Here is a 20,169-nt window from a genome sequence, read left to right on the forward strand (position 1 = left end):
GGTCTCATGGTGAATTAGTGGCACAATTGTGGATTTTTCTTAGCTCCTTGGAGCCCTGCAGAATAGCTCAGTGAGATCAGACTGGAGGAGGGACCTGACAAACCTGTGGAAATTGCTTTGCCAGTTGTTTAAAACACAGGGATTTTTTGTTGTTGTTGTTTAATGTGCTGCCTAATCATGATTATCTTATATCCAGAAAGATATAAATGGAGAATATCCCAAAAATGCAGTACTAAGCTGTCAAGTGGAAAAACTTCATGCAAAGCAAAATCTGAATATTTGCTCTGGGAAGCAGATGAGGGGCTGGAGTAGAAGTTTGGAAGTGGGGACTGCAGCACATGTGTGGGGATGTGTTTGAGAGGAATGTGACTAAAAGCAGAACACTTCACATTCTGCACTGCAGCTTCTCCTCTGCAGACCATTCCACACAGGGAATTTGGGTTCCGTGGGTCACATCCTCAGAAAAGATCTTCTCAACCCTCAGCCCTGCATCATCATAATCATTTCTCTTTGTTAAAAAGGAAAAGCTGTCTGGTTTTGCAGATTTTGCATGAGGAAAGTTTGCTTTTGAGTTTGTTCTGAAAGCCACTCCAGACAGCTGCCCTTTTATTGGGGAGCTCCTCTTCTGCACTTGGGATTCTCCAGATGTTCATTCTCTGGAACTGAAAATGCTCATTTTCATTTTCCTCTGGGATATCTAACCTAAACAGGGATACTTAATTTCTTCTTAAGCCCATCATTTTTTCTTAAGGGAAAACAGCTTCTGTAGTCTCACAGAAAGCAGTAATTCAGAATTATTGAGGCTTTGGGAACAAAGGCATTAAATACCAAATGACACATGGAGATCAGAGGAGGGGGCTGATGCTGTGACTTCTGTGTTTTGAGGCAAGAAGGGGAGGAATTCATGTTCAGCCTGAGTTTAGGATGAATCTCTGCTGGGAAGTGCTCTGGGTTGGGTGGAAAAATGGATGTTTGCCCTCCCTCCCAGTCCAGAGTGTCTTGCAGGAGCTGGGGGTTGTAGTTGAGATGGAGACAATACAAATACACTCCATTTCCAGAAGGCTCCAAACTGTTTTTATTATGGCATGCATGCTTTTTATACATTCTTACAAAACTCAGAAGTTTACACTTTACTCATTGGTCACGAGACAAGCAAAGTGCTCATTGGAGTAGTTGCAGGTTTCTCTTATTTATCCTTCTCTCTTTCTTGGCTTCTATGTCAATAACTTTGGTAGGAAATTCTTTCAGGGGTGAACATGGATCCTCTTACCAAACTTCCCTCTGGCTCTCAGAAGTCACAGTGAAACCTGTTCCACATTTGGGCCCTTTGTGTGCTGAGGTGTGGGAGAGCAGCAGGGTCATCCCTGCTACAAGGACAGCAGGACAGGCACCCTCCCGTGGTACAACCTGCCACATGTGCAGCTCATCACACTGAAATTCCTGGTGTTTGGTGTTTGCAGAGAGCCCCACAGTGATGCTGTCTGCAGGCAGCTTCTCCTCCCCCTACGAGCACCTGAGCCAGCCCGAGACCAAGCGGATGGTGGAGCACTACACGGCCTACCTGAGCGACAACACGCGCCTCATCGCCAACCCCGGCCTCAAGGTGGGCACAGCAATCCCACCTTGGGCTGCTCTGCAAGCCCCAGATCCAGCACTTTGCACTGGGAGGGACCTTAAAGCCCATTCCATCCCATCCCATCCCATCCCATCCCATCCCATCCCATCCCATCCCATCCCATCCCATCCCATCCCATCCCATCCCTGCCATGGCCAGCACCTTCCACTAGCCCAGGGTGCTCCTGATGCCTTGGGATTTTGGCTTTTCTGTTTTTCTGTATTTGTGATCCTGCAGTTCTTTAGTGCACAACTCTAAACTCCATATTCAGTGTGAGCTGCTGCTGTCCCATTTTGGGCAGACACAACAATTCCTCTCCAGGCCTGGCAATCAGGGACTCCTCACTGCCTCAGGCCTGAGAGATGGAAACAAAAATGAGTTGAGGGGAGCAAACTTGGGGTGAATGACTTCATTACCTGAAGCTGTAATTGGCAGATTAACCCCCAATATGCAAATGGACCAAACTTATAAAAATATGAAAAATGTGACCCATGGTCCATTTTTGGCTGTAGCCCCTGAGGGGGCTTTGTCTGCCCAAGATGTACCTGAAGGCCCTGAGAAATGTAAACAAAAGTGAGTTAGGGGGACAAAACTTGGGGTGAATTATTTCATTACCTGAAGCTGTAATAGGAGGATTAACCCTCAATTTGCAAATGGGCCACACTTATAAAAGTGTGAAAAATTTGTGTCCCGTGGTCCATTTTGGATGTAGCCCCTTGGGGCTTTGCCCAAAATGTACTTGAAGGCCCCTCAATAAACAGAACTGCTTTTTATTCCCCTGGTTTTGTCTGGCCTGTGTTTTTAGGTAAGCCCCAAAAAAGGCATCACTCCAGCCTGGCCTTGGACACTTCCAGGCACCCAGGGGCAGCCACAGCTTCTCTGGACAAGCTCACCCTCACAGCCTGGAATTCCTTCCCAACATCTAATTTAAGACTGGAGAGAGGAGGGGGCAGAACTTTGCTGAAACAAACCCTAGAAAAGTTAAAACCACGCTAAGTTCTTAGCAGAAGCACCTTGGTCTTCCTAGGCATACAACTGAGAAATCTCTATTTTCTGTGCGAGCAGCACAATATTTACATTTACTCCAAGTTAAGCAAAGCCGCAGAGATAACACCCCCAACATTTCACTCTAATAATCTGCTTGGAATGTGTGGTGTGAGAAGCCTTGAACCAAGCAATTGAGCCGGGATGATCCCCGGTGGCTCTCGGGGAAGCTTTTATTATCTTGCCATGCAAGTGCTGCAGGAGCCCTGCCAGCTCTGCCTTTGTTTTGCAGTTCTCTGTCAGGAATGAAGTAATGGCAACCAGTCACGGCACGGATGAATGGATGACCCAGATGGAGATCAGCGGCCTCAACAGTTACATTGTCAGGCGTTACATAGCAACCCCCAATGGGGTGCTGCGCATCTACCCCGGCTCCCTCATGGACAAAGCATTTGATCCCACCAGGAGACAATGGTGAGTTTTTCAGGGTCCCTTCTGCAAAGCTTTGAATCATCTCCCAGGGCAAGGAGGGAAATGTTTAGAGTTGATTTCGTAGGGTTGATTTCGTTTTTGGAGTTGATTTCGTAGCCTGTGGGTTGTTTGTTGTTTTGGTTTGCTCTTTTTTTTTTTTAATTTAGTTTAAAATGTTTTCAGCATGGGGAAAAAGCTCAGAGCCTAAACACAGTTCAAGCTCTTTTTGGTTTTAACTTTGGACCTTTTTATTTTGTGGGATAGTTGGTATTTCATAGCCCAGCTATGGCAGATGGGGACATAAATATTCAGAAAATGAGCATCCCCTTCAGGGATTAGCTAACTCAGGAGTGTTTGAGCTCCTTGGGCCCTTTCTGGTTGTTCATATCTGAGCCTTTTTGTTTGTTTACTGTGGCTTTCCTCACTGCTTTCAAGGAAGGATTAATTATGCAGCAGCATCTGATTTGGGCAGAGGGCTGGGGACATTCCAGCAGGGAGCAGCTCTGGGTGTGCTCCGCAGCCTGGGATCCGTGGGAAGGAGCCAGCCAGGTGCTGCCACACTGGGAAAGACACAGATCCCAACCCTGTGGCTCTGCAGTGCTCCTGGCAGCTCTCCTGCCCCCTGTTTTCCTAAGGTTTTTTGTGTTATGGGAAGAAGGTGCAAGCGGGAATAAAGCAGAATTGGGTTAAACTGCTTGTGGGTCGGTGCTCTGGGTAGGGAGAAGCAAAGTGGTCACTTTTTCTTACATAAAAGTTGCCAAAAGTTTTATCAACTGCTATGACAGTTTTACCAACTCCCCAATGACTGTGGCTCATTTTATGCTGATGGGAGTTTTAGGAGGTTGTAATTTATACTCTCTGTCTGATATTTCTGAATTTTCTTGCCTCACTTCTGTTTTTTCTCCTCAGTTTGCAATGTAATCATTTTGCCAGGGTTGAGTTTGAGACTCTGCTGGCACCAAGCCCTGCATTGTTCTGGGGGAAAATGTCTGAAATTACATTAAATGTGTTCTGTGCAGAAGTAAACTGAGCTTTTTTAATGCAGCTGGATCTACTGGGGGACCATTTACTGAGCCAGTCTGGGTTAGTTTGGAGTCCCAGTTGTGTTTAGGTACTTGTTTGATATTAAAAACCAGTAATTTGGTGGCTGTTGTTCACAGTGTCCAAAATTCAGTGTTTTTTTGGGAAAGTTAAGGATTCTGTCTTGAAGTTACAGACTTTGGCACTGATTGTGAGCATTTCTTTTGGCTTCCCTCAGGTACCTGCATGCAGTGGCCAATCCAGGACTCATCACCTTTACTGGGCCCTACCTGGACGTGGGAGGGGCTGGATATGTGGTGACCATCAGCCACACTGTCCATTCCTCCAGGTGAGGGGCTCTGGGCCTTTGGGGCAGGCAGGAGGGCTCTGAGTTACCAGAGCTGGGTGACTCTGGGTGCTCAAGAACTGAAAACCAAAGCTGCTCTTAAAGTGCTGCTGGTGAAATGTCATTGAAAAAAATGGGGCATTGAAACACTGGAAGAAATCCAATTTATAGGAATATGTGAATTCTGTGGCTTTATTGGTAGAGGACTAATAACAGTATATTTTAAAAGAAGGATTGATTGGTGGGAAAGTGCTCCTGGATGAACATGAGGTGGGAGATCTAAGAATTGGGAGGAGGAGAGGGATTGCTCTCCTGAGGCACTTTGGGAATTGTGTTCCATCCGTGCTGGGAGTTCACTCCTTCTCCATCAGGACTGCCAAGCTCCCCATCTCCTGGGGTCCCCCACATTCCACTTGTGGGGTTTTGAGGAGCAGGGAGGTGTTTGGAAGGAAACTGGAGCCACAAAGGGGGTTAAGGACAGAGCTGTCCTTACTCCAGGAATTGGGGAGCTCCTTTCCTGGGCTGCTTCAGTCCAGCACTTCTGGGCTTCCAAAGCCTGTGGAACTCCAAGAGCCCTTCCAGGATTGCTGGGAGCAGCAGGGCCAGGAGCTGCGCTGGATGAGCCCTGTGGGTCCCTTCCAGCTCAGGATATTCCATGGTTTCATGAAATGACTTTTTCCTGGAGGACCAGGCTGTTGCTGTTCCAGCTCCCTCCTGGCCAGGCCCCAGGCTGAGGCCAGGTTTAGGGATGCAGGATGTTTAAAGGAGCCCAGTTTATAAAACATGGACCCAACCTTGCTGTCTGTCCCAAGCTCTCCCAAATTCCCAGAACCTGTCCTGGTTTTTACATGGAGTCTCCTCCAAGCTCCCTCCCCAACAGCCCACCAGTACCACCAGTGCTGTACTGGGACTTCAAAGCCAGCAGGGATCAGGATGTGGCTCCTCACTCTGCCAGAGATTGCCCTGCTCTGGGTGGGATTTCCCAGCACTGCACCTCTGCCTGTGTGTTCTGGCAGGAGCATTTTCAGCCCCAGCCCCTGCGTGGTGCTTCTCACCCAGGAATTTACTTTGGGGAAACACTTCTGTAAAGGAGAGAAGTGCAATTAATCAAAATTCTGATTTTTATCTACCAAGGGATGGTTTACTCAGCTCTAAGAACTTAAAGCTCCTGTGGGTTATTAGAACATGATTAAAGAGCAGTTAAACAAAGTTTGGCAGATGTGAGTGTGATTCCTGGGTAAATATGACCTCTGAAGCTCACAGTCACATGTGGTTATAATCCCCAAAGAGGCCTGAGCTCCAAATCCAGAGGGGTGGGGAGGAATCTGTGGAGTTAAGAGGAATTTTGGCATTAGGGACTGCTGGGAGGGTTTAAATACCCACATCAGGGCAGCCAGAGCTGACACCTCTCATTCCCATTTTATGTGGATCTTTTTCCTTTTTATGGAGGCTGGGAAGAGAAGATTTATGCCTGATGTGGTTTAATGCAGTTGGCATCAGCAAAGCAGGAGGATTTAATGCTTGAAAATGAAGCTAAAATATTTACAACATCCTAATGGCTTTATGTCTGTTAGGACAGAGCAGAACTTCAGAGCCTGATGCCTTGTCACACATGAAATGTGTCTGTGCTGCTTCACTGCCATCCTTCCCTTCCTCCTCCAGGAAATGTGAACAATAAATCAAATGCAGGTTTTAAAAAATCTGTATTTATCTGTCTACAAATGAGATTTGACTGCATCTCCACTGCACCTCTCTGGAAAGCAAACAAACCTCAGCCCAGTAAACGGAGCTGGGTTTCCATGGAGCAGGGGTGGCCAGAGCTGTTTGTGCAGCCCAGCTGGGCCTTGCAGCATCTTCTTTATTTTTTCTTTTTCTAAACATTTTCATTCCTGTCTTCAGAGACTGAATAAAGGAGAAAAGTGAATTTTGAGGTGTAAGGTGCACATGGGTGCAAATCCCACACCCTTGAGCTGATCCTTTTGTGTCCTGCAGGGCTGAGAGGGAACTGCTCTGGCTGTGGCCTCTCAGTGCTACTGGGAGCAAACTGGGAGCACTGGGGTGTTAGGAATGGAGGAAGGACACAATGCAGCCTCAGGCTGCTGCACACCACCACATCACAGGGTCCTTTTCATAACTCAGCCTAAGAAATGTTATTTTCTTCTAATTTTCTGCCTGCCATTCACAATCACTCCCACACTCTGGAGTTTCAGGGATTTAGCTCAAAGTCTGGCACCTTCACATTCATTCCTCCTGCTGGGGGCTGAGCAGAGGGGGTGCAGGTAACTCCTTCCAGCTGGGGGAATTGGAAAATACAGGGGCCGCACCCTTTGTTTGTGTGGATGGGGAATTTTTAATCCTCATTTCTGTCGCTCAGGATTCAATGTCTGTAGGCGCTGGGGGTGTGTGTAGGGTGGGATCCCCTCCTGGGCTTCTCCTGTGCTGGCTGTACAAGGGGTGACTAAAACAGGAATTATTAATATTATTATTATTGCCCTAAATAAATATTATTTTTTATTATTTATAATATTTATCATTTTCCCCTTTCCCCTCACTGCAGTGCTCAGATGTCCTCAGGACACTCCGTGGCCGTGATGGGCATCGACTTCACCCTCAGATATTTCTACAAAGTCCTCATGGACCTGCTGCCAGTTTGTAATCAAGATGGGGGGAACAAAATCAGGTAAAAATAAATAAAATATTTCTTTTCTTTAACCAGGTGACCCAGAGGTCATTTCCAACTTAATTTCTCCAAGGATTCTGTTACTTTCAGTGTGTGCTCTCTGATTTCCAGTAGAACTTGTGCTTGTACCTTCTCATAAAGATTATGTGGATGTTTTTGTTATTCCAGATCAAACTGCCATCAGCTAAATAAACAATCTGCAGGATTACAAAAGCAGAAGATAACAGATTTGATTTTATTTTTTTGGTTATATTTAGATTTCTTTGAAATTCTGGGTAGAAAAAACATTCCTTATTAAATGAACACACTTCCCAGTTCTCCTGTTTGTTTTAATTTAACCTATTTAGTTCCTGTAAGCGTGTAAGAGTGATACAGGATCTCAGTTATTTTAACTCCAATTATTCAAACACAACTTTGGGATGTTTTTCTCAGAAATCCATAGCACAGCCTAGGCAGAAGAAGCCTGATTTCATCTGGAGTATCCAATTTCAGTCAGACCCCTGGGTATCTTAATTGTTCCTTTTCTGAAAAATCCTGTGGGGGTGGGATAAATTCTGGTTTGGATCTGGAGTAACTTGATAACATAGTTTGGGCATTGCTGTTGGTTCCTTGTTTGTTTTTAAACCTTAAATTTGGGAAGGGAAGTGGTTTTCTGTCGTCCTCCCAGTTCTTTTCTGGTTTGGGTATTTCTCTATATATTTTATGGCATATAAAAAAAAACAAATCAGGATTTCTGGTTTGGCATCACTCCCTCCCAGTAAAAACTGCTGCTGATCAGCAGGGTCAGATGCTTTATTCTGTTCCTGCATTCCCCAAATGAGGAATTTTGAGATACTTTTCAGACCATTCTGATGTAGAAATTGGATCCAGAGTTTCCAGTCTCGATATAAACGCAGGTGTTTGGGGTTTTGTAGTGTATCTCTCCTAAGCTTTTCCTGTCAGGAAAAAGAGCAAACACCACATCTCTATGTGGATTTCTAATGGAAAGCGCACAAAACCTCCAAGTTTGTACCCCTGAAGAGCACAGAAGCTCCCCCTGCTCTCTGCTGCCCCGAGCTGCTGTGGGTTCCTGACACACAACATGGGAATCCCACTGAAAGCTGCTCCAGCCCCGGATCCAGCCGTGTCCCCGCTGTGCCAGGGCTGTGGCTCCCACCCTGCTGAGCTTTTGGGAACATCAAGAGGGGTTTTAACCTCCCCCTGTCCCCTCTGTGGCCACCGAGTCCCTGATGTTGGTGCCACCCTGGTCCTGTGCCTTCTGCAGCGCTGCCGTCTGTGGCCATGGAAACAGGAGAGGGGAAAAGGGAAAAAGGGATGGATTGAACTCCCTGGATTCTGGATTGAACTCCCTGGACTCTGGACTGGGACACGGCTCCAACGTGGGAAGAGCTGAAAAGGAAGAGGAGAGCTTGGGAGGGCTGGGAGTGGAGCAGGAGTGATTTATCCCTCACTCAAATCGAATTCTGAAGGGGGAGGGCATTAAAGGAGAGTGTGAAATCTCTCTTTAATTAGCCACATAGTAAATTAATAAACCATTAAAGCTTTCCAAGTTCATTAGGCTCTGTTCATTTCTGGCTCTCCCCCAATCAGACAATGCACTGATGGCTTTTCCTTTCTGGTTTTAATCAGCTCTGTTTTCAACTCCTTGATGGCCCTGGCTCTCTGGAGCAGTAACAGATGGAAAAGCTTCGGGGAAATACCCAACACATTCTTTAGGACATTTTGCAGGGAATTTCTTTCATGGCTGTGTTAAATGGAAACCTTTCAAAGCCCTTTAAGACCATGTTTTATGTCACCCCGTTGCCCTGAAGCCCAAGGAGGTCTAACAGGAGGCTCTCACTGTGTTTTGGGGCAGGTGCTTCATCATGGAGGACAGGGGGTACCTGGTGGCACATCCAACCCTCATCGACCCCAAGGGCCACGCGCCCGTGGAGCAGCAGCACATCACTCACAAGGTCAGCCTGCTTTCCCTTGCCTTATTCCACCTCTCATTCCTGTCTGGGTCTGACTCCAAAGGCATCAAATACTGCATTTCCCCCTTAGGAGCCTCTGGTAGCAAACGACATCCTGAACCACCCCAACTTTGTCAAGAAGAACCTCTGCAACAGCTTCAGCGACAGGACCGTGCAGCGCTTCTACAAATTCAACACCAGCCTAGTGGTGAGCGTGGCTTCTCTCTGGTTTGGCTGTTGAGTGGGCTCTGCTTGGGCTGGGTTTCTCCTGGTGGAAACACAGGTCCCTGCCAGGCTCAGCCTCCAGGGCTGGGAGCCAGCCTTCTGTGGGGATTGGCCTCTGCTCCCCTTCTCCAGACACAAACCAGGCTGCACACACAGAGTCCCCTGACATCCTGGGTTATGGATGTGAGCCCTGGCCAAGTGTGGCTGCTGCCTGCAGGGTCTCAGCCAGCAGCAGGGGAAGAGGGGCAGCTTGCTGCTGCTGGGTGAGGATTTTCCAGCTATGGCTGGGATATGTTGCTTTGGATCTGAGCTGACCTCTGGCTCCAGCTCTGGCCAGTGTCGCACCCTCCTGTCAGGTCTGTAATAACTGATCTTTAGGTGCTCAAATAAATCCATGTACTGGTGAGCATTCCCAGGCTGTCATTTGTGAGACTGAAATCTCTGGGGTCCTGCACACTCTGTGCTCTCCATGGATCCTGTGTGAGCTTCCCCTCATGAGGAGTCTAAACCAGGGGCTGTAATTCCTCACAGAGCCACAGATCCACCCTGCCAAAGTCCCTCCACAGTGATTCCAAAGCTGCTACACTGTGGGAGCAGATTGGAAAATATTTGCAAGTCATGTCAGAATACATTGATTTATGTCAGGTTGGCCTAAACATTTTCCCCACACTTGAAATACCAAGTGGGAAGTGTGATGTTGGGAAGGAAATTGTGTAGGACGGAGCAGAAACTTGTAGAAATGAATCAGGAAGGAGTCTGCAGAAGCTGGGCAGTGCTGGGGTGGCTTTTTCTAAGGCTCAGGAAGTTTCCAGCACGTGGTGGTGGCTCCCATCAGAGCCTTGGGGAGGTCACTGAGGGCTGGCACCGTGGGGATAGAGAGTGTCGGGTTAGACTCTTGGGAAGGAGTGAAATGTCACCTCTGCTGCCACATCTCATTTTCACAACTAAGCCAATTCCCTTGTATCTTCAGCAAAGCCTTTTCACACAGAAGTATCTGGGTAGCAAAACACACCCACTCCTTTATCAGCCTTTGTTTTGTGAGCGTGGCACTCCCTCACAAAACTCCTGAGGGGAGCCACCACCTCTGGAAGCCGTGGCAGAATCTGTGTCCCCACAGCTCTGTAGCTCCCTGAAAGAACATCTGACACCACCGACACCTTGTTTTTTGCCCAGGGTGACCTGACCAACCTGGTGCACGGCAGTCACTGCTCCAAGTACAGGCTGACGAGGATCCCGGGCACCAACGCCTTCGTGGGCATCGTCAACGAGACGTGCGACTCGCTGGCCTTCTGTGCCTGCAGCATGGTGGACAGGCTGTGCCTCAACTGCCACAGGTGACAGTGCTGGATGGGCTGGGACACTGCTGTCCTCAGCCCTGCTCTGGGGCCCAGACAGCACTGCCAGTTCATCACTTCATTCAGGGGGAAATCAGGGAAAATAGGAGTGCTCTGCCTGTGCTCCTGTGAGAGGTGCGGGGTATCAGAGAGTTTAACCCAGGGGAGTTTGGGTGGGTAATGCTGAAAGACACTGAGAGATTCAGTGGATCATGAGCAGTTACTGTGAGTGAGACATAGAAATTCCCATGGCATAGAAATTCCCATGATTTTCCATGGACTGGGGGGTTTTCCTTGAGGGGATCCAGGAGGTTCTGCCCACACCACCCTGAGGTGTTTGTGGCACTGCCAGGAAGGATCCCTACATGCAAATGTGAGGGACTCCCTGCTTTTGGGATTCCAGGGGTGGATCACCCTCAGTCCTGGTGCAGGACAGAGCAATCCCTGTTCCTGGGGAGGGAGCAGAGTCACTGCACAGCCTTTTCCATGGGAACTGCTGCTCCAGGGCTGCAGCACCATGGGGTTAAAATCACAGAGGTGTCTGATGGGTTTTCCCTGTGCTTTGTGCCCTGCAGGATGGAGCAGAACGAGTGTGAGTGTCCCTGTGAGTGCCCACTAGAGGTGAACGAGTGCACTGGGAACCTGACCAACGCTGAGAGCAGGTGAGAGCCAGCACACTGCAGGAACAAACTCCCTGCTGGCCCTGCTGAGATCCCACAGGCAGGATCCTCAGTACAGTGAAGCAGGTGACATGCAGGAGGTGAAGGTGATCTGAGTGGACTGTGCTCTGAGTGCTGTGTCCTTTGCTGCCATGCAGGAATCCCAGCTGTGAGGTGCACCAGGAGCCGATGACCTTCACAGCCATCGATCCCAGCCTGCAGGATGCACTCCCCCAGTGCATCAACACCCAGTGCAACCAGAGGACAGAGAGTGGGTAAGGTGGCCTTCCCCACCCCTTGGAATACTCTCTTGTGGAAATAATCCAATGGCAATAGCTCTGCTTTAAATGTTTCAAAGAAAAAAAATAGAGGGGAAAAAAAGCATGATGCCAGAATGAGGTTCTACTCCTGGCACTGAGGGCTCATTTTTGCTCATTATGGGCAATCTCGAAGGACCTGAGATGGGTAAAACACACCAAGCTCTGACCAGGCTGCCCAAATCCTTTCTTCCTTCTTCCAAAGGCTGCAGAGAAAGGCTGGAACTGCAGCCAGACTTTACCACACTGAGAAATGTCTTATTGGAGGAATCACAAGTAGGATTCTCATTTTGCTCAAGCTGAGTGGTGCAGGAAAATACCAAAACAAACAGAGCTAGAAAAGGGGTGCTGGAAATGCAGCTTCCCTGTGTAACTTCCCTTGTGGTACTCGAGCACTCCCATGGGATTTTTTCAGGCTAAACTCACTTACTTGAGGGTCTACAGATGCTTTTGGCCTCCCTCTGTCTCGTGGCTCTAACCCAGAGTGAGCTTTGCAGAGGAGAGGTGTTAAGCTGGAAAGTGACCATGTCCCACTGGTGTTGGCACGCAGGGATTGCTTTGGAGTGCTGGACTGCGAGTGGTGCATGGTGGACAGCGATGGGAAGACCCACCTGGACAAGTCCTACTGTGCCCCTCAGAAGGAATGCTTTGGTGGCATCGTGGGAGCCAAGAGTCCCTATGTGGATGATCTGGGAGCAATAGGTAACTCTGCCCTTCTGAACTGCTGCTGCTGCCTTCAGCTCTTTGTGTCCCAGAACATGCAGCAGGTTCTGCACATAACATTTACCTCTTAGTCAGTGCTAAATCAGCATAAAGTGTGCACCAGGCAGCAAAGACATGGTGAACATCCCCTTTTGGAAAATCCTATGTGGAGCTGAGTGTAACTGTGCATTGCTGTATTTTCTCTGAGTTCCTTCTCCTATTCCAAATGAGCACCGTCAAGTATCCAGAAATCTCTGCAGAGCTTCTCCATGTTCCATATTGTTGATTTAACCCTTCCTGTACGTCTCAGAGTTTCCTCTCCTATTCCAAGTGAGCACAGCCAGGCACACAGAAATCCTTGCAGAGCTTCTCCATATTCTATAGTGCTGATTTAACCCTTCCTGCACCTCTGAGTTCTTCTCTTATTCCAAGTGAATACTGTCAGCCCCAGAAATCCATCCAGAGCTTCTCCATATTCCATATCGTTGATTTAACCCTTCCTGCACCTCTCTGACTTTCTTCTCCTATTCCAAGTGAGCACAGTCAAGCACCCAGAAATCCTTGCGGAGCTCCTCCACGTTCCACGTTGGTTTAACCCCTCCTGCAGAGCACTGACAGTGTTGTTCTCCCTCTGCTTTGTCCCTTTTGCTTTAGGAGATGAGGTGATCACGCTGAACATGATCAAGAGTGCCCCGGTGGGCCCCGTGGCTGGAGGCATCATGGGCTGCATCATGGTGCTGGTGCTGGCCGTGTACGCGTACCGGCACCAGATCCACCGCCGCAGCCACCAGCACATGTCCCCGCTGGCAGCACAGGGTGAGCTCCACTCGGGGGCTGGCCATGGAAACAAACCCAGCAGCACCACTAAACCCAAAGGAAAAGCAGTCCCAGAGCTGTCCCCCGGGTTTGTTGCAGTGTTTCCCAGGTTTTAGTCCGGTTGGAGCTGCAGGAGCCGGGCCTGGCGCAGGGGCTGTGTCTTGCTGCCCTCTCCTGGGTACAGCCAGAGCTGCTGCTGCTGCTGCTGCTGCCCAGGGAGCCTGCCCAGACCCGGAGGGAGATAAGCTAAGCTTTGCCAGAGCTCAGACACTAATCCCAGCTTTCTGCAGCTCGGCCCAGCAGATCCATCATGTGTTTATTCTGTGCAGCTGCTGGGAGTGACACACTTCTCACCTCCTTTTGCCTTGGGTTTGGCATGTGTCTTCTTTCACTTATGTTTCCTGGTACTGGTCCATGTGATGTTCATGGAATGTCTGTGCAAAGAGACATGAAACTACTGAAGTCTGAGAGGCAAAACTGTGCTGGGAGAAGGGATACTGGTACAAAGATAAAGATCTAGAGGTGAGAACACCTCCCTGGAAGTGTTCCAGGCCAGGCAGGACAGAGCTTGGAGCAGCCTGGGATAGTGGGAGGTGTCCCTGCCTGTGGCAGGGGTTGGAAAAAGATGGGCTTCTAAGGCCCTTTCCAACCCAAACCATTTGGGAATTTAAGTGTGGTCAGAGCTAATTACCTCTATATTTGATTATCCCCAGCTCTGTTGTAAATCAGAACTTTAAGGAGTCCCTTTCAGGGGGAGGTGGGATCCGACATTTCCTGCTATCCCAGCCCCATCTACGTTGGAGGAAGAGCCCTCCCCAGCTCAGACCAGTAACACAAAGTGCTTCCACTCTTGGTCCTGGGGTGGCAGCTGGCAGTAAGGTGGTGCAGAACCTTTCTCTCACCTGCTGTATTTTCTGTTTGTAACTGTGTAGAAATGTCAGTGCGTATGTCCAACCTGGAGAACGACAGGGACGAGAGGGATGACGACAGTCATGAAGACAGAGGAATCAGTAAGTACCAAAAAACTGGGGAAAACTGTGAGATTCAATCAGTCATTTGTTTTTTAACCCCTAGATTTGAATATGTGAGGATGCCCTATGCTGATCAGCAGTAGAAAATGAAAGAGCACTGTTTTAATTTAGACATCTAGTGCACCTTTAGTCTCATGCTGAAAAATGACATTTTTCACTCTTAAAAGATAATTCTCCATTAGGTGTGGAGGAGTTTTGCCCCTTACAACCCCTTGTCATGAGCACTTCCAGAAACAGTTCTGATCAGCTTAAAAATTGCCAATGTGACAGCACAGGGTATGGATAACCCTTCCTCCGTTTTGGCCTTAGAAAGCAGGAGCCAAGTCTGGCAAGTATGGTCAGCAAACATGGCACTAAATCCATTTTGCATTGATTTGGGGTGCCTGCAGTTCTCTGCCATCCAATAAAAACAGCACTTTGCATGATCCTGGTGTGATGTAAGTTAAGCTGGTGCACCCAAACGTCAGAGTCAGACTGGATCCCTGGCTCTGGGCCCTCTCTAAAACAATATTTGAGATTTGAAGCATATCTGAGTTTCATGGCTTGCGCCTACTGCCTCTCCACGTCCCTTTTTATTCCCTTTGGAGCCCTCACACTGTTGCCACGGGACCCTCAGCACTGGCACAGCCCAGCTGAAGGCTCCTGGCTGGATGCTGAGCTGTGTGCAGCCCAGCTCTGTGCTGCTGTGTGGCTGGGCAGTGCCCTGTGCAGCAGAGGGCTGCAGGCTGCTGTGCTCTGAGCTGTTTGTGTCTGTCGCAGTCAGCAACACTCGCTTCATCGCGGCCGTCATCGAGCGCCACGCGCACAGCCCCGAGCGCCGCCGCCGCTACTGGGGCCGCTCCGGCACCGAGAGCGACCACGGTGAGTGCTGGGCCCTCTGCAGGCCCGGGGGCTCCTTTCCCTCAGGATGCTGGCTTGGCAGGGCTGGGGGCTCCTTTCCCTCAGGACACTGGCTCTGGCAGGGCTGGGGGCTCCTTTCCCTCAGGACACTGGCTTGGCAGGCCTGGGGGCTCCTTTCCCTCAGGGCACTGGCTCTGGCAGGGCTGGGGGCTCTTTCCCTCAGGATGCTGGCTCTGGCAGGGCTGGGGGCTCCTTTCCCTCAGGACGCTGTCTCTGGGAGGGCTGGGGGCTCTTTCCCTCAGGGCACTGGCTCTGGCAGGGCTGGGGGCTCCTTTACCTCAGGGCACTGGCTCTGGCAGGGCTGGGGGCTCCTTTCCCTCAGGACACTGGCTCTGGCAGGGCTGGGGGCTCCTTTCCCTCGGGACACTGGCTTGGCAGGCCTGGGGGCTCCTTTCCCTCAGCAGGCTGGCTCTGGGAGGGCTGGGGGCTCCTTTCCCTCAGCAGGCTGCCTCCCTGCAGAAGCAAAACCTGACTAAACACTTTGCTCCTTCTGGCTTTGCTGTTGGACAGTTCTGACTGGTTTGTTCTGGGGGAGATCTCACTGGGGTACTCCACTTCCTCCCGAGGGGCAGCTCTGCTCTGTGCCCCCTGTGACAGGGACAGGACCAGGAGTGGCTGGAGCTGTGCTAGGGAAGGGTTGGCTGGAGATCAGGAGAAGGTTCTTCCCCCTGAGGGAGTTGGAGGGACAGGACAAAGGGATGGTTTCACACTGAAAGGGAGTGGGATTAGATCAGACGTTAGGAAGGAATTGTTCTGCCCAGACCAGATGGCTGCCCCTGGATCCCTGGCAGTGCCCAAGGTCAGGCTGGATGGGGTTTGGAGCACCCTGGGAATAGTGGAAGATGTCCTTGCCATGGCAGGGGTGGGATGGGATCATCTTTAATGGCCCTTCCAACCCAAACCATTCTGGGATTCTCTGATCTTCTAGCACCTTTAAGCTGGGCACCATTAGGCTCAGGGGGTTGGGATGTGTCTCCCCTGCCCTGAGACTAAATCTCCTTAAATCTGGCAAGCTGCTAGAAGGGTGTAATGCTGTTGACCCATGAGGAGGCTTAATTTATTAGGAAATGAGGAGGAGGAGGGCTAGACAAGGCAGTCTGCAAGCTGTCAGCTCTGCAAGGCTGGGCACCTTCCAGCAGACCTGGGCCAGCACTAAGACTCTGTTGCACTAATGGAATTGGGACAGGAAACCCAAAGGCCAAAGCCTTGGGACGTGGATGAACAGATGTCTCCTGGACAATCTTGCTCTAGGAGGAATTACCCTGGATTTGGGGTGAGATTACCTGTGCTGAGGCCGATTTGCCAGATTAATGCTCCCTTTGCTCCTTTTCTTGCAGTCCCAGCAAATCCTTCCCATCTTTTAGTCATCCTGGGTTAGCAGGGGAGCTGTCTACCTCCATCTGGAATGTGCACTGCTATTTTTAGTTTCTGTAATTCCATCTTCTTCAAAGGGCTGCCCAGGCTTCTTCCCCAATTCCTCCGTGCCAGCTCCAAGCCATGACTCAGAGCATGGCAAATGGGAGGCAGCTTTGGGGGCTCAGCTGCTATTTTTACCACCCTCCTTTTACGTGTCTCCAGCTGAAAACCTGAGTGAGATGCTCAGGAGCACCAGTGCTTCCCCAGCCTTTAGTCCTTGTTTTTTGAGAAGGATTTATTTCCAATTCAAGCAAGATCTCTTTCCTTTTAAATTTCATTTGGTTTTGCATTTAGAGATGCTGAGGGGGAGATGTTTGCCCTGCAGCCTGGTTTGGTTAGTAACAGCTGATTTGGATAAATCCAGGTTATATCTTAACAGATTTTTTGGGGGTGGTATCTTTGATGTTTTGGTTTGAAATCAGTGCCAGCAATTCTGTTGTTACAAACTGTTGAACACGTGGGTGCTGTTACTGTTTGGAGTGGCACAAACCACAGGTCCCCAAAGCTTTGAATGGCAGGGAAAGGGATCCAGTATGGACTTAGAGGAGAGGATGAGTCTGTTGGGGTTTGTTCTAGTAAGATAACAGTTCTGTCCCCTCTCTAAGCACCCTGTGTTGATTCCACGATGCTGCCCAGCCAGCCCTGGGAGTTCTGAGCATCCAGCCTTGCTGTGCTCACTGCTGTTCGTTCATTCCCAGGCTACAGCACCATGAGCCCCCAGGAGGACAGCGAGAACCCCCCCTGCAATAACGACCCTCTCTCTGCTGGGGTGGACGTGGGGACCCACGACGAGGACCTGGAGCTGGACACGCCCCCGCAGACGGCAGCGCTGCTGAGCCACAAATTCCACCACTACCGGCTGCACCACCCCACCCTGCACCACAGCCACCACCTGCAGGCCGCTGTCACTGTGCACACCGTGGATGCCGAGTGCTGAGGACAGCACAGCTGCCACCCCCTGCAGGCTGTGCCACTGGGGACACCACAGCTGCCACCTGCAGGCTGTGCCACTGGGGACATCACACCTGCCACCTGCAGGCTGTGCCACTGGGGACATCACACCTGCCACTTGCAGGCTGTGCCACTGGGGACATCACACCTGCCACCTGCAGGCTGTGCCACTGGGGACATCACAGCTGCCACCTGCAGGCTGTGCCACTGGGGACATCACACCTGCCACTTGCAGGCTGTGCCACTGGGGACACCACAGCTGCCACCTGCAGGCTGTGCCACTGGGGACACCACAGCCACCCCCTGCAGACTGTGACACTGAGGACACCACAGCCACCACCTGCAGACTGTGCCACTGGGGACACCACAGCTGCCACCTGCAGACTGTGCCACTGAGGACACCACGGTCACCACCTGCAGGCTGTGACACTGAGGACACCACAGCCACCACCTGCAGGTTGCTGGCACCGTGCACTGAGGACACCACAGATGCCACTCCAGGGCCATGGGGACTGTGCTGTTCCCCAAGGACAACCTCACAGGCTTCCCAACCAAACTGAGGCATGAGAGCTTTGCATTTTTACAAATGGAAGGTTGGCTCTGGCCTGCAAATGTGCTTGATGAATGGACCTGCCAAAATATGGAAAAAATGGAGCAGGAGGCACGTTAGACCTCCAGGAACAGGGATGGGAGTTTATCCAGCAGCTGGAGTTTGTTGTGCTGAGCCAAGAGCAGACAGAGAGCATAAAGAGCCAGAGATGATTTGGTTTCCTTAACTGGAAGAGCAGGAATGTGCAGCTGGAGAGCCCAGAAGTGGCAGGCAGAGCAGGAAGGCTGCTGGTGGAGAGCTCCTTGTGCCCACGTTGCTCTGCGGGACCCGGGACAATGCATCTCAAGATTTTTAAGTAAAGGATTATTTTTCTACTATTTATTGAACTTGAAACTTTGGGGGGAGGGAGGGGAGAAAACCTGTTAGGGATTCTCAGCGAGTACCACATGCATTCTGTGCTGGGGAAGGGGCTCTTCCCAGGAAAGCAGCTGTTCCCTGGGAGCTGACCTTCAGCCAGTGCCCCACTCTGCAAAGGGAAAATGAAGAAGCCCTCTCTGCCTCGCTGTTTACATTAGGATTGCTTTCTTTTCCACACTTCTTTCCTGTAAATATTACAGCCTGATTTCTATTCCAGTATTGTCTTCCTATCTGCAGAGGAGAAATCCTGTACTCCGTTACTAAAATTCAGAGAATTCTGCCCAGAAACTTCTCCATCTTCATCTCTTCGCTCATCCTTAAAGGATTCCTGTGTGGAAGTAATAAAGAATTTCTTTTGCATTAGTTACCAGATAATCCCAAATGGAATCTGTGCCATTCTTCTGTTTCCTTGGACCACAAGTAGGGATAAACCAGTGTTTTGTAAAACTTGGGTTACTGTGGAAGGAACCTTGAAACCATAATGAGAAGCTGCTGCTGTTTGTCTGGAATTTTAACCTTGCTTGGTAATTCAAACAAAGATTAATCAATGTCTACAACAAAGGGCATCATAATTATCAGTATGTTTTCAATCACAGTGTTGTATTTTAGATTCACATTTTGTGATTACAATGATATCAAGCTGTTCTTGCACTGTGCATATGGCAAACATCCATTTATATGTAGGTTTTTTTAAAAAATCACTTGTTTTAATTAATATGGTACTTAATACTGTATTATGTAAAAAATTGGTTCTTAAACAGTACAGTAAAATAACTCTATGTGTGATACCAGGATATCCCTTTATACTATGTATAAAATCAAAATCTCTAGTGAAATAAACTGTATATAAGTATAGATCTGTGGAGAAACACTGAAATGATTCTGCCTCAGTTTCCTTTTCTGGCTGAACAGGACTGAAAATTCACTCCAGTTCCTCCAGTTTTATCAACAGCCTTGAGAAATCTAAACTTTAAATATAAATGACAGTATTGATGGAAGTTGTAAAGCCTTTTTTTAGCTGGTTGGTCATTATTTGGGAAATGACCATTTCTGGAAGTGGTCAGCCACTGCTTAGAGTCACCAAAGCAAATAATTGAAGGGTTTTATTTCCTGATCCTCTCCTGAAACCTCAGTGGCTCTGGATTTGCTGTTGTGCTGTGTTTGTGCAGGATTTGGTGGAGGGTTTTGCTGAGCAGGCAGTGCAGGAATCCACTGAGCCTCTGCTTTGTGCTCTCAGAGCTCTCAGCTGATGGCCTGGGTATCAACCAGGCTGGGATTCATTTCCAGTTTGGAATCCAAATTTGTGTTGGTGCTTGGATACCGTGGGACAAATAATTTTTGATGAAATGTATCAGAAATGTCATTAAGAGCCACATCCATGGGAAAAAGTCATCAGGTTGAATGACAATATTACTTCAGGGGAAAGGATTTTTGGTGATTCCTCACCTTCCCTGCCAGCAGAAGGTGCTTGCAGGGTTCTCTTGCAGCTCTGCCAGGAACACAGAAGCTTCCAGAACCTCTTGGAACAGCTCTTGGAAGTCCAACCATCAAACCCCTTTTGCTTTTGCCTTAAAAGCTTTTGAGAGCTTCTCCTTGCTGCTGCTTCATCTCTTTTCTTCTGGGACCTCTTTTCTTCTCCCTGGTTTGCTCTGAACAAATGGTTCTTGATCTGAGGGGTCTGCACAGCCCTGCTTAACCTGCAGTGATGGGGAGAGCCCGAGCTCTTGCTGGTAAAAATAATGACAGGGACAGCTCTGATTTCCAGGTGTGCCAAATGGCAGCT

General features: G+C 49.4%; 1 protein-coding gene across 1 annotated transcript in view; it reads left to right on the forward strand.

Moving 5' to 3' along the window:
* The window catches only part of CACHD1 (cache domain containing 1), a 90,984-nt gene extending 71,718 nt beyond the window's left edge, over window positions 1-19,266 (forward strand). The window contains exons 14-27 of the mRNA XM_059478615.1: window positions 1,461-1,603; window positions 2,892-3,073; window positions 4,329-4,439; window positions 6,994-7,116; window positions 8,972-9,071; window positions 9,160-9,276; window positions 10,467-10,627; window positions 11,203-11,289; window positions 11,445-11,561; window positions 12,154-12,305; window positions 12,960-13,121; window positions 14,054-14,131; window positions 14,912-15,013; window positions 17,167-19,266. Of these exons, the coding sequence (XP_059334598.1) occupies window positions 1,461-1,603; window positions 2,892-3,073; window positions 4,329-4,439; window positions 6,994-7,116; window positions 8,972-9,071; window positions 9,160-9,276; window positions 10,467-10,627; window positions 11,203-11,289; window positions 11,445-11,561; window positions 12,154-12,305; window positions 12,960-13,121; window positions 14,054-14,131; window positions 14,912-15,013; window positions 17,167-17,405 (1,874 nt within the window). The 3' untranslated portion in view covers window positions 17,406-19,266. The remainder of the gene's footprint in view (window positions 1-1,460; window positions 1,604-2,891; window positions 3,074-4,328; window positions 4,440-6,993; window positions 7,117-8,971; window positions 9,072-9,159; window positions 9,277-10,466; window positions 10,628-11,202; window positions 11,290-11,444; window positions 11,562-12,153; window positions 12,306-12,959; window positions 13,122-14,053; window positions 14,132-14,911; window positions 15,014-17,166) is intronic.
* Window positions 19,267-20,169: the final 903 nt, after the last annotated feature.

The sequence above is a fragment of the Ammospiza nelsoni genome, chromosome 9 (assembly GCF_027579445.1).
Source record: "Ammospiza nelsoni isolate bAmmNel1 chromosome 9, bAmmNel1.pri, whole genome shotgun sequence".
Taxonomy (NCBI): domain Eukaryota; kingdom Metazoa; phylum Chordata; class Aves; order Passeriformes; family Passerellidae; genus Ammospiza; species Ammospiza nelsoni.